The sequence below is a fragment of the Ctenopharyngodon idella genome, chromosome 6 (assembly GCF_019924925.1).
Source record: "Ctenopharyngodon idella isolate HZGC_01 chromosome 6, HZGC01, whole genome shotgun sequence".
NCBI classification, from domain to species: Eukaryota; Metazoa; Chordata; class Actinopteri; order Cypriniformes; family Xenocyprididae; genus Ctenopharyngodon; species Ctenopharyngodon idella.
The window spans coordinates 8213681-8229866 of NC_067225.1; the positions used below are offsets into that span (position 1 = coordinate 8213681).

Sequence of the window (16186 nt, forward strand, 5' to 3'; positions counted from 1 at the left end):
AGTCTTAACACTCTTGAGCGCCTGTGGGGGATTCTGTAGAGACAAATTGAGCAACACTCCCCATTAAAGATCAGGGCATTTAAGGAGTTCATCATCCAGGAGTTAAACAAGACAGATGTGACAATTTGTCATGAACTTATACACTCCGTGCCAAGAAGGGTCAGAGCAGTATATTCAAATTTATGGAGGGCATACTAAGTACTAGAATATTATACATTTGTGGAATTAAATCTAGAGTGTACTCATTTCTGCAATCCTTAATTTAAACAAAATTGGCTAATTTACTTATTTTATGGCTATTAATGACATATATTTCTCAGTTTTTATTATGTATATGTTTAATACATTTTAGTTTTGCCATCTTTCCATGAATTGAATTAGTGATCATAAAGAAAATACATCTTTTGTATTTGTTCAGAGGTGGTGTACTCATTTATGCTGTGCACTGTAGGTAATAGGCTTATAAGTACAGCTCCTATTGATTTGAATTGAGAAAGACACTGTTGTCATGATTGCATTTCAATGATGTATTTAGAATCAGCTAGAGTTGTCAAAAGTACTGACTTTGGTACCACGTTGGTACTGAAATTTTATAAATGTGATGCTTTGAGCGCTGTAGAGCGGATTCGAAAACACCTCTGATTGGCCATTGTGTTCACGGCCATTGTGTTGTAAATAGTTATCAATGACGCTCTTCACCGAGTGCTTACACAGATACACACGGGAGCATTTGAAAGCAGGTGTCTATCATGGACGCTCCCGCTTTCAAAGTGCTTTCAAAATCAAATGCTGCCGTGCGTTGATCATTGTAGCCAATCACAGACATATCCGATGAGTGCGTGAACACAATGGCCAATCAGAGGTCCACTCAACAGCGCTCAAAGCGTCACATTTTTTAAATTTCAGTACCGAAGTCGGTACTTTTGACAATGCTAAAAGAAATCTGACCAACATAATCATATATGTTGCTTGTTAAGCTAAACTTACAGTAAAAACTACATTTTTCATGCTGCTTTTTCAAAGCTTATATGTTTTATTGACAATGCATGGAAGTCAAATTCTGCTACATAAGAAAACATGCTTTGGTAAATCATGATTATGACGTTTTATATTATGATTAAAAAAAGTTAAAATTTGCAATTCACAATTATGAAATAATTATGAGGTAAAATAAATTGACTTCTGGAAATGTGTACTTTGTCATAATTGACATTTTATCTAATAATTTTGCCTTTTTATTACATTAATTTCAGCCTTTTATCTCATAATTATGACTTGGTATCATAATTTTGACTTTGTCATAATAATGACTTTATTTAATAACAAACATGTTTTTTTTCCCTTATGTGGTGGAAATAGGTTTACATTAAAACTGATATTTGGACTGTCATTAAAATTCTGGCCAATACCGATAAGCGATAATTATTTATTATATTATGGCCAATAACCAATAAATAATAAATAAATATTATAATATATAATGAAATAATAAAATAAAAACTATTTGGAAACAATCATTTAAAATATTAAAAGTAAATAATAAACATAATAATATATAAATGAAATAATGTAATAAAAATGACTGAAATTAAAAACAAACAAATGCCAATTGTTTTAAATATTAAATTTAGGCATCACAATAACATAATGTACAGTATGAACAATAGATACAGTGTTAGTACATTATTAGTGTTTTTAAACATCAAGTTTAAAAAATTACTATATTTGTTTAGTAGGGCAGATAAACATACACAGTTAAATATCTAGTAGAGTATTAACTATAAATTTTAGAAGTATCTTTAATATCTGCTTTAAAATGTAATAAAATATTTTTTTATGTATTAACAATTTCTAAATGGCAGTAAGATATGAAAGGAGCTGTACTGTGAATGGAATCACAGCTGATCAAGCGTTTCTAACAACATCCTCAATCATACTAATCCCATTTACAGTATCTACAGCATAGCACAGTCTGCTGTACAGTAATACTTAAAACAAAAAAATAACCAGACATTCTGTTTCCCTTCTTTTCATCACGCTATTCCTATCAGTGGTGGCGATTTACGACTACACGCGTGACAAAGAAGACGAGCTCTCCTTCCAGGAGGGGGCGATCATTTACGTCATCAAGAAGAACGACGACGGCTGGTTCGAGGGTGTGATGAGCGGCACCACGGGCCTCTTCCCTGGGAACTACGTGGAGTCCATCATGCATTACGCTGACTGAGCCACCGGGTGGCGCCACTACTCCTCTGTCCATCATCTTCCTCATTCAGACACAGAAACACAAATGAATTCAGCTACACTACGTCATGCACAGGCTTGTTGCAAGCAAACAAACTTTGTTGGAGAGCTGCGGGGAAAACTAAGGCGTCATGACCGGTGGCGCAGATTTTAATGGGAAAAAAACTGTTGAAATGTGTAAGATAAATACGTTAGGAACATTTATTCATCTCTTAATTTCAATCTCTTAGAAACATGTATCAGAAAAGTGTTGGTTTGCTTGACTTGTGTTGATAGTGATCGCTTTGCTTTCGCTCCTATCCGTCTCTACTCTGGAGGAATGGGTCTGACTAGTAGATGGACAGTTATCCTTTCATGTCATCATAAAACTGGAAGGCGGCCATCTTGGACGTGCATGTTCCTTTTACATCACCTCTTAACTGTGTGCTGTCCACTGACCAGCAAATGAGAGAAAAGCTATTGCCAAGAATGACAGAACAGGGATTTTATGCATAACTGTTGTGCCAGGTCATATAGAGACGCATCGATACAGGTGGGCTTCTTTTCTTTAGTTTTTAATTGTGTTGGGAGTTGAATTTCTTTCTTTCTTTTTTTTTTTTTTAAACTGTTACATTTTGAGTGCAGTTCAGTTTGAAGTCTTTAGGAGGAGGACATACCAAAGGATTTCAGTGGTGTTTGGGATCATGAACGGGACCGACTACAACCTTAAAATACTTCTTTTTCACCATTCCTTTACATTCATTTCTTTCCAACAAGATTTTATTGCTTGAAATATTTGCAAGTATGTGTATTCTTTCTATGTATGATAAAAAGGAAAAAAAAAAAAAACACTATAAAATTGTTCAGGAAGTTTGTGCCATAAAGATATGTTCGTAGATGGTCATATTTTTGGACGTGAGAGGTTGTGTCTTGAATCTCGGCACCGGATGTGGTGTTCTTCAGGAAGAAAACGTGTATTGTGATCTTTAACCTCCGATTCATCCCTCTGACCAACTGTGGACTTACAGATACAAGACTATTCTATATATGTATGTTATATATTGATTTATATTATAGAAATACTATTGTGTTGGTGTATGACTGGTGTAGAGACAAGAGAACCCCATTTATCTGCAATAACAAAGGCACAGTTAGAAAGTCCTCAGTCGACGAGCTAGAGATTTTTAAAGCACAAGAGATAAACGTGATCTTAGGGAGACCTTACAAAATGTGAAGAACTGACTTTTTTTTTTTTTTTTGAATGAAGAGATATTAAACAGAAACCAGCCCAAATTTTCAAACATCCTCATACCCACATGCAGATAATGTGGAACAAACTGTACTAATGCACAGAGACTTTTTCTATCAAGTACTTTGATGTCTATATGTAAGTGTGTGTGAGTGCGTATGTGAGCGTGAAACGGATCGATTTCACTGTTTATGGATCATTGGTGACTGACTTGCTTGTCTGTGTGCAAATCTTTATTTTCAATGAAAGGTCTGTGGCGAGGGTGCGTGAATTGAGTCTTGCATGTTGATCATTTCTGTGATTTTCCTGCTGATGGAGAATAAACTGGATATATCTGGTCTACTTGCTCACGCTTCCTCGAGTTTTCTACTGGAGCAAATGTGGCCTTGACTTTGAGACAGTTCATTTTTGGTTAACTAAAATTATCTAGAGCAGGGCTTCCCATGAGATCCACTTTCATGCAGCGTTTAGCTCAAACCTTGTTTAAATTAACCTACCTGTAACTTTCTAGTAACCCTGAAGACCTTGGTTTTATTGTTCAGGTGTGTTGATCAGGGTTGGAGTTAAAGGGTTATTTCTGTCATTAATTACTCACCCTCATGTTGTTCCACACCCGTAAGACCATTGTTCATCTTTGGAACACAAATTAAGATATTTTTGATAAAATGAGTCCACTGACAGCAAGTTAATTTACGCTTTCAATGTCCAGAAAGGTACTAAAGACATATTTAAAACAGTTCATGTGACTACAGTGGTTCAACCTTAATGTTATGAAGTGACGAGAATATTTTGTTTTTCAGTCATGTGATTTCAGTAAATGATTTTTTTCTAGAGCAGTCTCCTCTAGGTAAGGTGAAATTTAATAGTTTTACTCTAAAGCCCAAAGTATACTTCACTTTTTACACGTACGCAAGGGTCAGCGTACAGTGCTCGATGCCAATTTCATCATCAGACGAGTACGCACACCGGATTTTTGTAACCGTGCATACTTTGTACGCGCAGGTCATACATGCGCATTTTATTTTTTTGCAGAAATTAGTTTATCCACAAGGTGGCAACCGGGCCCTGGGGGCGTTGATTCACAAGGTCGTCAAAAGCCCGGAACACACCAAGCCGACGCTGACGAACTAGTGGCGACGAAAGCAGACTGTGGGGCTGGCTCAATGTCGGCAGCGTCTAGGTCCAAAGTTGCCCTGACACACCAAAACGACGCTCGACACCTGACGGCCAAGTAGCACGTCCGTTCTGCGCCTGTGTAAGAAGAAATGCCTTTCCGTGCCAGCAGATGGCAGTAGCTGAACAGCCAATCAGAATGATCAGATGGCCCGACTGACCGATGAGCGCCAATGCCGATTCAACATATCGAATCGGCTGAAAAAAAGCCAACGAGGACCAACTTCAGCCGATGGTGCAGAACACACTGAGAAAACTTAGTCGGTAGACGGTGTTTCGGGCTAAAGAAAACCTGCATAAACGGAACAGACCAGTGTGGTGAGAAATCACGTCTGATGATGCCATTGGTTCAACAGACTTAATGGGTAGTATTTTTAACGCCTGATTATTTGCAAAAATATTGATGTAACCCCCTTTGTAATCGTAACTAATTTAATTACACATTTTTTTCTCAGTAACTGTAACAGATTAGTTTCCTTTATTTTGTAATTAAATTACGAAATTCCATTACATGTAACTAGTTACTCTCCAACACTGGTGTGAAGAGGTTAGAAAGTACCCTCATTTGTACAACTCTAGCATGAAAGAACAAATATATTTACATGCGTTGTAACTCGTGGCGAGAGATTGCTCAAAACTGCGCATGTGTCGAATGCCTGTGTACGCGTACGAGTCAAGTGAAGTATAGACCTTATGTAGCTCCGCCCCTTTTCAGCGCTGCGCTCGTTGTCTTTTGACTTCCGGTTTGTATTTCCACAGCGATCTTACGTATTTATGAATGAACTGCTCGTTTTAAAATCTTCCCGGTCTACTGACATTTGTTAAGACATCTGCTTTAAACATTACAATGCTCATGATAACTTTCATTAACTCTACAACATGTGAATCCACTTCACCAGCTAATTATTCTTCAACAGCGATGCCATAGAAATATACAGAGCTACCGCAAAAACGGAAGTTCAAAGACAATATTCTAAAGATGGCGGCGCGCTTGTTTCCCTGGTAAATAAGGTCTATACTTTGCAAGGCTGGGCGTTCGACTACGCCCAGGGTTTTACACCATGTTTTAGGGTTTCCTATTAAGTGTAACAATGAAGTCTCTATATCAGGGGTGGTGAACTCCAGTCCTGGAGACCACAGTCCCATTCCAAACTTTGATAATTGATGACATTTTCATAAGACAAAGTGTTTAATATTCAGAGTATCTTAATGTAGTAAAATACTTTTATTGAATATGTAGGAAACACAACTAGTCTCGCTGACACAGCTTACCCCAAAGCATCCCACTCAATTTACTCTGCAGTTAAATACATTTAATCATTTATGGTTGAACTTTAGCCAAATAATGAACAGTTCTGTACACTGATATTTTTAGACCTGATGTTTATTTTACCTGCCAAGTTGAAATTTATTTAGACATTCAAAAGGTTTAAAAAGTGCTTATGTAGATGTATATGATGGGCCCTATTTTAAATAAATGGTCACTTAACAGTTTTGCTTGATTAATGAGGTGGCACATCATACCCCACTCTCCTCTACACTGCAAAAGAAGCATAGACACTTGTAGTGAAAGAAAAACCTATATGTGCTCATTTTTAGTAGGTACCATCAGCCAAAAAAGTAAAATAGATCACTCAAAATAACACCTTTTCCATTGACCCTCGTGTATGTGTGAGAAATCATCTTGTTTTAAAATGTTCACAATTTGAAAAATTAAGAGCTTTCCTTCCACTCACCACCTCTAGATATTCTCCCTTAGAAAAAGCAGAAATGAAGACGAGCAAAATGGAGGTGTCAGTTTTTTTATTAGCATTAAGTTTAACATTAAAACCTTTTTGGGTTATGTGCAAAGTATAAATCATTCCAACTCATGTCGAACTTTTAGTAAATTTAAACAATCTTTACATAATCCATCCATCAGTCTACTCCCAATACCTCAGCAATCCCTAAATGACATAAAAGCTACACAATTTATTAGTCTGCATTTTGTTTTGGATATACTTTTTTTTAGGAAAACACACCTTCTATATTTGATCCTAATTTGTATTTCTCTACGACAGGACGTGTTTTAGCAGTGTATTAACTTACAGCAGAGCTGAATCTTTCATTTAAAATAAAAATCTAGACAAAAGTGTAACTAGTACAAAAATCAATTCTATGTGTATTCTTAAATGTAATTATTGGCCATATATCACAAATCTCTAGTCAAACATATTTTCCAGTATATAATCTGGTATCTGTGACAGTTCACAGTTTTAAATGTATCTTTTAAAGATTTCATTGTACATTTATCTTCTGTGAATCCTTCCCTCTCCCATGGTCAGCTTGGTACTAGTTATTCTGTCATACATGATCCCACACACCCTGTTGGAGACTTTAAACTCCCCGATTAACGAAAACCCAGACACAAAAAACATTTACTAAGAAAGAGAGAGAGAGAAACTGGTCCGAATGTTTGCCTACACACAAATATTTCTACGCATAATATTGCTCTTTGCGTTCATTCACATTCTCTCTCTCTGTAATATTGATTGTTGCTATACAGAGAAACAAATCTGAGAGCACCACACACTCCTGTCCGCGCGCACACACACACACACACACACACAAACAGGGGACAACAGGAAGAGGTTTAATGGAAGGAGAGGAGGGGTCAGAGTGGAATTCGTCAAAAGTGGTTTATCTTGTTATCCAGCTGTCTGCTCACCACTACTGCTCACAGATCAGCGTCTCCACCACAAACTTGTTCTCGAAGTGGAGGATCTTGTGGCAGTTGAGAGCCTCTCGCTTCTGGATACCTGTAAAAAAAAAAAAAGGGAAAATGGTATGTGAATTTGTGTGTCTGGTTTCAGAGCTAAATATCTGAAAATTCTGTAAACATATTCTAAAATATATATATTAGTTTGGAGATGGAAGGATTTTTCATGTTTTTGAAAGAAGTCTCTTATTCTTCTTACCAAGACTTCATTTATTTGATCTAAATACAGTTAAACAGTAATATTCTGAAATATTATTACAATTTGAAAACTTTTCTCATTAATATATTTTAAAAAGTGATGTCCAGCCTAGGAAAATTAACACATTTTTTATAATATTTAAATAAAGGGTGAAGCATATTACGTAGTTGTGCTTGGAGTCAATTGTTTTATTTGTGAAAATGCAATGAAACATGCCAAATTGTGCAGACATAATTTGTGGCCAGGCAGAGATTTCCGTCCCTCAGTTGACAGCTACAGCTACACGACTACCAATTTGATCCTTCAAAAAGCTCATAAAGAGATCGTAAAACGAATCCATATGAATTGAGTGGTTTAGTCCAAATTTTCTGAAGAGACTCAATCGCTTTATATGATAAACAGATTATATTTAGACTTTTATTCACATATAAACATTCATCAACTCACACATCAGTAATGGTAAACAGAAGCTCAAGTATGTTTGTTTGACGCATGCGAGAACCAATGAGGTTCATTCTCGTGTGTTACGCAGCACATTTGAGCTTCCGCAAGAGGTTTGTTTTCGCATGTCAAGCAGGTTCGGTTGAGCTTCTGTTTATGTTCGCTGATCAATATTTATATGTGAATAAAAGCCTAGATTAAATCCGTTCATCATATGAAGCGATCGTGTCTCTTCAGAAAATTTGGACTAAACCGCTCGATTCATATGGATTAGTTTTACGATCTCTTTATGAACTTTTTGAAGTGTCAAAGTTTCAGTTGCAAAGCTGTTAATGGAGGGACAGAAATCTCTCAGATTTCATTAAAGATCTTCATTTGTGTTCCAAAGACGAATGAAAGTCTCACAGGTTTGGAACGACATGAGGGTGAGTAATGACAGAATGTTTTATTTTTGGGTGAACTATCCTTTTAATAACTTAAGTATGTTGTAGTCAATGTATGCTTTTTCCTGTGAGCTTTTTGTTTTTCTATGCATTTAATTTTTTGAATAGTAAAATAAACCTGCAGCTGTATTTTGCCAAATAATTGTCGGATAAATACCTTAACCAAGTTGTGTGTTTTTCTCTTCATTTATCAAACATCAAACATGTAGGGTCATTAAAAACAAATATCCCCTCTAGCCACTACTGTATTAAAGCCCCAATTGTAAAAGGGTTCATAAATGCACAAAAAAGAAAAACAGAAGTCTTTAATTGGCAATAAGCAAAAATTGTCTGTAAAGGGCCGTTCACACAGAACGCATTTTTCCATTCCAATGCGCTACTTTTCCATTGTTTTTCTATGTAAACTTGCTTGAACAGGGGTGTCCTATCTTGCTCCTGGAGGGCCACTGTACTGCAAAGTTTAGCTCCAACCCTAATTAAACACACCTGAACCAGCTAATCAAGCTCTAGGCATACTAGAAACTCCCAGGCAGATGTGTTGAGGCAAGTCGGAGCTAAACTTTGCAGGACAGTGGCCCTCCAGGACTGAGTTTGGACACCCCTGAGCTAGAAAGACGTGTATGACCATTGCGCTTTTGTAGCGTCTTGCACATGAGCACCGCGTTTTTAAGATGCCGTGTCAAGTTAAAAGAATTTCAATCTTTACACTCAGCACCACTCATCAATGTCATATCCATAACAGTGGACTAATCAGATTACCCCGGAGGCGGGGCAAGCGCTGTGAGCTTTTGTTTACAGCAGCAAGTTGGCATGGCAACTAGGCTACATGGCGGAGGAGGCGCTCATAGTGGCTGTGTCCGGATAGCCAGTGCGATTATTTTCTTTTTTGCATGTCAAAAATAGTAGCTATCTGTTCTGTTATTTCCGTTATTGCATCACATCTCAAAAGCGCATCTCGAGACCCTCGCATTTTTTTATACCATTCCTGAGCGCAGCGTTTTTAGACGCAAAGACGTGTTCTGTGTGAAAAATACCTAAGAGTGCAATTAGCCTAAAAACCAATGGGATGCTCGCCAGACAAGTTTGTGTGTGTTTACCAAAAACGGTCTCTCTGCGCTCCAGTTTGTACGTATCTCTCCCTCTGCAGAGGCCATAGATGAAGTAACCCAGCTGATCCACATGCTCTACCTTCCCGGTCACCATCATCTGTTCACGGACCAGGTAGGATTGTGGCAGGTATGTTCCAGCCTGCAAACACACAACCAGAATTACACTGTCACATGCTTGCAAAGCCTTGCCAGTTAATCAACTAGACAGCATTTCTGGTCATTGTTCAAATGTCTATGCTCACTAAGTTGAGGCAGACCAAAGGCTACCTTGATGCCGTTACCTTGATGTTGATCAGGAGCTCCAGGAAGTCTTTAGGTGGCATCACAACAGAAGTGTTGAGAGGAATGACGTAGCATTTGTTCAGACGCAGATCCAGATAGGCTGTTAGTTTCTAAGAGCAAAGAATGAAAACCAGCATGTTACTATTTTGGTAGTTTATTTTTTGGGAATCTGATGGGATATATGCCAACATGTCTCTCCTGGAATTGTTTGTGCGCATATGGCTTTGTGAAGGACAGAGGGAGACAAACATTGGCTCTCACCCTGTTGAAGTCATGAACGATGTCAGCAGGGTCACTGTCACTGAACTTTGGCACTGGGATGTTAATGAGCTCAACCCCCTCGTCCTCGTAAACCCTCACTCTCTCCTCAATCCTCTTAGATGCAGTTGGCAAATCCATCTCGGTTTCCTCTTGGCTGTCCGGCATCCTGTAATTTTCCTCACGGTAGTTCACCCCACAGAAATACATCCTCTCCTCCTGAAGACCATCATTATAAATAGACACATTGTTTTACCATGATCAGCTAGACACACTTCATTCTCTGATTGTATCAGCATGTTTAAGAAAACTGAATTTAAAACATCAATGCTTTTTAAGGTTTGCACCAATTTTGTAGGCAAAGATTTTAAAATATATGATATAGTTAACTGAATAGTAAGGTTTTAACATCACATCAGTGCATTCTAAATGAATGTCCTCTTTGACAAGGCTGGGTACAATAAAATGCAATTTCTTGCCTTTCCTAAAAAACAGTCTCAGAGGAACCATACTTTGGACCAAATAGCAATTGTTACAATGTAGATTAAAAAACATTTAAAGGGTTGGTACACCCCAAAATGAAAATTCTGTCATTAATTACTCCCCTGTAAGACTTTTGTTCATCTTCAAAACACAAATAAAGATCTTTTTGATGAAATCTGAGAGATGTCTGTCTCTCCATTGACTGCCTTTGCAACTTGATCTTTGATGCTTCAAAAAGCTCATAAAGAGATCGTAAAACTAATCCATATGAATTGAGTGTTTTAGTCCAAAGTTTCTGAAGAGACTTGATCGCTTTATATGATGAACAGATTAAATTTAGGCTTTTATTCACATATAAACATTGATCAGTGAACATAAACCGCTCAACCAAACCTGAATGACGCACAAGAACAAACCTCTTCCAGAAGCTCAAATGTGCTGTGTAACCAATGAGGTTCATTCTCACGTGTTACACAGCACGTTTGAGCTTCCGCAAGAGGTTTGTTCTTGTGCGTCATTCAGGTTCGGCTGAGCTTCGGTTTATGTTCGCTATTCAATGTTTATATGCGCGTAAAATCCTAAGTTAAATCTGTTTATTATAAAAAACGATCTCGCAGATTTCATTAAAAAGATCTTTATTTATGTTCCGAAAATGAACAAAAGTCTTACGGGTTTGGAACGACATGAGGGTGAGAAGTTAATGACAGAATTTTCATTTTGGGGTGAACTAACCCTTTAAAGGTATAATTAACTGCTGACAAAATGGGCTTTTAATAATCAAGACTACAAAAAACAGTGAAAAAGGTCTGTGGCGTTTCCTTTTGCCAAAAACTTCCACACTCGTAATGCACTTTTGATTTTGGCACCACTCCTCTGTCAGTCTGACTGCCAATGGGCGCCGGGGATATATAAACACAGACGTTCAATCAGTAGTTTTAACAAAAGCCCTGGAACTGTCAAATGTCTGCAGGATGATGCAAAAATTACACATTTGAGGTCATCCAGGGGACTTTTGCTCACAAATAAATGGTACTCTTTCTTCATGCAGGTAACAAAGAATAAGCACACATTGTTCATTTACATACTAATGAATGACACGGTAACAATCGCAAACTTATCCTTTAATGCAAAAACTAAAATACAGAAAAAGCCTAATTAACATAATCAAGACGTGTTTTTTTAACTTATTTGAATCTGTTTGACTTTATTGCCTTGAAGGACTTATATTTTAATTCTGATTTCTCATGTAGTGCACCTGATGGAACTGGTTCTCTCACCTCTGAGAAGTAATACCTGTACAGGTAAGCTCCGCCCACAACCACACCAGAAAGAATAAGGGCCAGACCTAGACACATGCACCAGCACCAGGCCCTGGACTGCTGCCTGACACGCAGAATGTCCTCCACATCCTACACAAACACACACAGGAAGAAAAATTAATTTTTTTGCTAATAAGTAAAATGGTGTTCCTTTAAGCAGTTGGTGACTTCCACATTACATGCTACATTTACTTTTTAGTTAACATTGGTGTAAACATAGTACATATAAATTATTTTTTTGATTATATATGGGCTCAGTTCACGCACTATTTCATGACCCCATGTGTTCAGAAACTACTGCCGGGAACTGCGTTAGGTTTCCAAATGTTCACAATTTTCCCACAGAATTCCCCACAGATCCCAATCACTACTGCACCTGCATGGGTTTATTTGTCTTAAACAAGAGTTTTCTTCGATTTTAAGTGCAAGTGTGTTTAGCCTAGGTGTGGCTTTGTTCAAAACAACTGCACTGTGTGCAACAGATACTGGGAAATTTCCAACCTCCCTCCAGAGACCAGAGACAGGAACAAACATTCTGCATGATGCAAATGAACAAAACAATAGCTGACAGTGACTGATGAACAAGGATGAAAGTGAAAACAAATCGGACAGAATATGACGACAATTTGGCACCAAATCATTTTGGTCCTTGCTTGTTTTTTTGGTCATGTTTTTCACATAAAACATAATGAGAGCAAAACAAGATAAACGAGCCAAGCTTTCCTGTGTTTACAAAAGCCATCTTATTGTAGACTCCAGGGAAATGATGAGCAACAAAAGTGGGCAACTTTCATCTGGAAACCTCTATAATACATACAAGTTTGTTTACAGGTGTGTCAAGTGATGCAGTCTGTGCTACTTTTCCCATGACAATGCTGCAATTTAAAGGAGTCTAGTCATCATTATCTCTCCTCTGGTTCAGTAAACACCAACCTCATGATCTTGCACAAATATTTTATTTTTGAGATTGGGTCTGTTTGAAAATGATTAGGACTGAAACCACTCATCGATAATGAAAACAGTCAACTAACAAATTTTGTTATCGATCAGTCAGGTCTGTGGACGTTGAACCTCCGTCAGTGTCAAATACTTTATAAAGTAAGTGATCACATCAAACAGACAGAGTGCAACAGGAAAATGATCTAAATAAACTAACAATTATTTTGATAACGTATTAATATATGATTATTTCTTCAATTAGACTGGATAAAAAAGCCTATTTTAATCTTTTTAACTCTTAAAATCCTAAAATATTCCACTGTTTGTGTTTATAGTATTTGTTGTTAATTTAGTATATGTAATATTATATACATATGATTTATGGTAACACTATTTTGCAGTGTTCAATGGTTAGTGTTTTCAAGTGTTTCCATTTTTCAACTTTTTATTTCAATAAAATACAGAAAAAAAATGTGGCCTTTATCTAATTGACCAATTATCTACGGAGACCCTAAAGGGACATGGTGGTGGAAAAAATATGAAATGGAAGGAACAAATAGCCTATAGTTAAAAACTTTCGTGTTCCCCCGAGAAACGCTGCGTTCACTCCCAAAACATTTGCATTCCCCAAAGAAACTTTGTGTTCGCTCGCAAACAACTCAAAAGGTTGCAAAAAGCACTGAAATATAATTTTTCCCCATCACCATGTCTCTTTAGGGGCTCTATAATTATAGAAATAACAGTTAGTTACAAATATTTGCACTAGGTATGACACAGTGAGGAAAGTTTTACACTGGTAAATAAACTTGCGTCAACACTGGTATTATGGATAACACCAGTTTCACTTTAGCTTTCACGATCACATGTGCTCTGTGTAGAGGGAGCACATTTTACAAGATATATTTGTCAGTGACGCTCAGGATGTGTTGCGCACCAAATCCTCCGCCATCGTCCTGTCAGTCATCTCACCTTACTCTTGCCACGTGATAAGTGAAATCTGACTACTGCTGTGACTCTGCAGCTTGTGTTGTATAGCCTATATGGAGCAGAGCAGACGCTTTCAGTTTATAACTGTAGCATCCGTTGACCAACTGAATAAAATGGTTATTATTTCTGTAAAAAAAAAAAAAAACCTAAATAAGCCTAATTTGCACTAATCAAAACTCAGAAATCATTAATAATGCTGGTTTAACAAATATTTGAAGCTACATTCAAATGATTTTCTACTGAAAATAGTTTGACTTTTAAGTTAGGCATAATCTAAGACACCAGTCCAAGCTTTAATTATCTGTGAAGGCAAAGCATCTGCTCAAAATGAATAGCAGCCAAAATCACCCTAATGCAACATTCAGTGTTAAGTTTATTGCTTATTACATTTTATTTTAGATTTCAATTCTTTATCTATTCAACTACATGCAGAGATTAATATCTTATGATCATGTGACATTCTGTTTGCATGAATGCACTTCCTGAAACAAAAGGCTTCAGAGATTCACTCTTTCACGTTTACACTCAAACACACCTGTTTCGAACACACTTCGCCTCACCCTCGCACACACAGACACACACTGCAGATTACGGCTTAGCCCTAACAGAGACCGTCTTTGTTTAAATAACCAGAGCCTTCAAGAGTTTTTTCCAAGGGACTAAGATGGCTGTTTCTGGTAGTCAGCTCCAGCCACAAGTTCAGTGAGGCTTTGATCACCTGTGTGACAGAGGATTTCAGACCACACAACACGATCTTTACAGATTATCTCACGATGAACTGATACCTTTTAACCGATTTAGATAAGCATTAGTGTCTCTGATTGCCAGAAATGTTTAAAGGAGCCTTGCATGAAACCTTCTGAATCCTTTACTTCTACCCGAAGACATATGACTCCATCTTAACAGCATTAGTGCCACCGTGATCAGGCTGCACCATTGGTCTGATCACAGTGGCAGTGTTACAGCAGACACAACAGTGTCTTATGAATGATTCACGATCTCTTCTTCATTATCAACCCAATTCGCACACTAGGCGCTGACTCATCCTCAATGGCAGATGATGATCGTATTTGAGGAGCAGAAACAGCCAGACGGTTCACGCATCTGAGTGGGAGCTGGTCTCACACTTATGAAAAGTCTCCCACGATAAGCTGGCTAAACATGCCTTTTCCTCTTCCTGGTTTTACTATGTTTACGGCTGCAGCAGGAAGTGCAAGGGACAAAACTACACATCAAAAATTACACTTATTTAAATGCAAATCTAATCTTAAATGATTTTTGTTTCATTTACAACACTGCAATGGCTGCACAGACATGCACCAGGCTATTAGATGAAGCATGTAAAAGTGCAGTGCATGATTTTACACACACACACACACACACACATATACATATACATACATACATATATACACACACACATATATTACATAGGATTATGCCTAACTTATACACACATATATATATATATATATATATATATATATATATATATATATATATATATATATTCACACACATCTTTGCACATGCATTTATTTTTATTTACATGAGCATGTATCAGGCATCAAGAAGGAAAACCTCTTAAAGTGCAATGTAAGCGTTGTGCGTATATATCCTGATGTTTGTGTTGAACTGTCGGCCATTTTCCTGTAAGCTCAAAGCTGTCTGACTCTCGCTCACACACACACACACACACACACACACACTCTGAAACAAGGCAGGAGATGGCTTCCCTCTACATACACAAAAACAAAACTGTCAGACAAAAATAATCGTATAATCCTCACAAAGCCCAAACATTATATAGGCGTTTCAGTCACATAATCTAAATAACGTCTTATTTCGATTAAAACACACCTGTTTTTGTCACTTTGACTGTATTTTTTTCTTAATACATTCACTTAATGTTGACATATGTTTATCGATAAACTGTGACTGATCGCTACCACGCCAAATAAAGACGTTATATTGAATCGTATGGCTAAAAACAACGTTGTTTTTAATCACTTTATGCTAGCCGGTTAGCGTTTGTGCTAACAAAACTCACCACATCCTGAGGGATCAAAGCTTCATCCTTCTCCTCCTTTTTTAAATCCTTCTGTCCGAGAGCGGAGTTGAAAGCGAGTTTCACCATATTTTAAAACTGTTTTTTTCGTCTATGCCTTTTTCACCGAACTATGGAGAGCTTGGCGAAACCGACGACCTCTCTATACACTGTGCTGCCTCACAACTTGCTGTGGCGCATTTAGCCCCAGATTCAGACTGTATGTACATCAGTAAACGGGAAGGGGGCGCTGTTTCCACCAACTTTTAATATCGA

At 37.4% G+C, this 16186-nt stretch overlaps 2 protein-coding genes across 17 annotated transcripts in view; one reads left to right on the forward strand and one right to left on the reverse strand.

The window, feature by feature from the left end:
* Positions 1 to 7444, forward strand: part of abi2b (abl-interactor 2b) — a 28829-nt gene extending 21385 nt beyond the window's left edge. For all 16 annotated transcript variants that reach the window (XM_051897841.1, XM_051897846.1, XM_051897842.1 and 13 more), the window contains one exon: positions 2052 to 7444. In XM_051897841.1, coding sequence (XP_051753801.1) covers positions 2052 to 2227 — 176 coding nt within the window. In that variant the 3' untranslated portion in view covers positions 2228 to 7444. The remainder of the gene's footprint in view (positions 1 to 2051) is intronic.
* On the reverse strand, positions 6432 to 16139 carry itm2ba (integral membrane protein 2Ba). The gene is made up of 6 exons (XM_051897866.1): positions 15914 to 16139; positions 11896 to 12027; positions 10139 to 10354; positions 9877 to 9987; positions 9584 to 9734; positions 6432 to 7443 (listed from the first exon to the last, which is right to left on the reverse strand). The coding sequence occupies exons 1-6, from the start codon at positions 15998 to 16000 to the stop codon at positions 7355 to 7357; spliced, it is 786 nt and encodes a 261-aa protein (XP_051753826.1). The 5' UTR covers positions 16001 to 16139; the 3' UTR covers positions 6432 to 7354.
* Between the last annotated feature and the right edge of the window lie 47 nt (positions 16140 to 16186).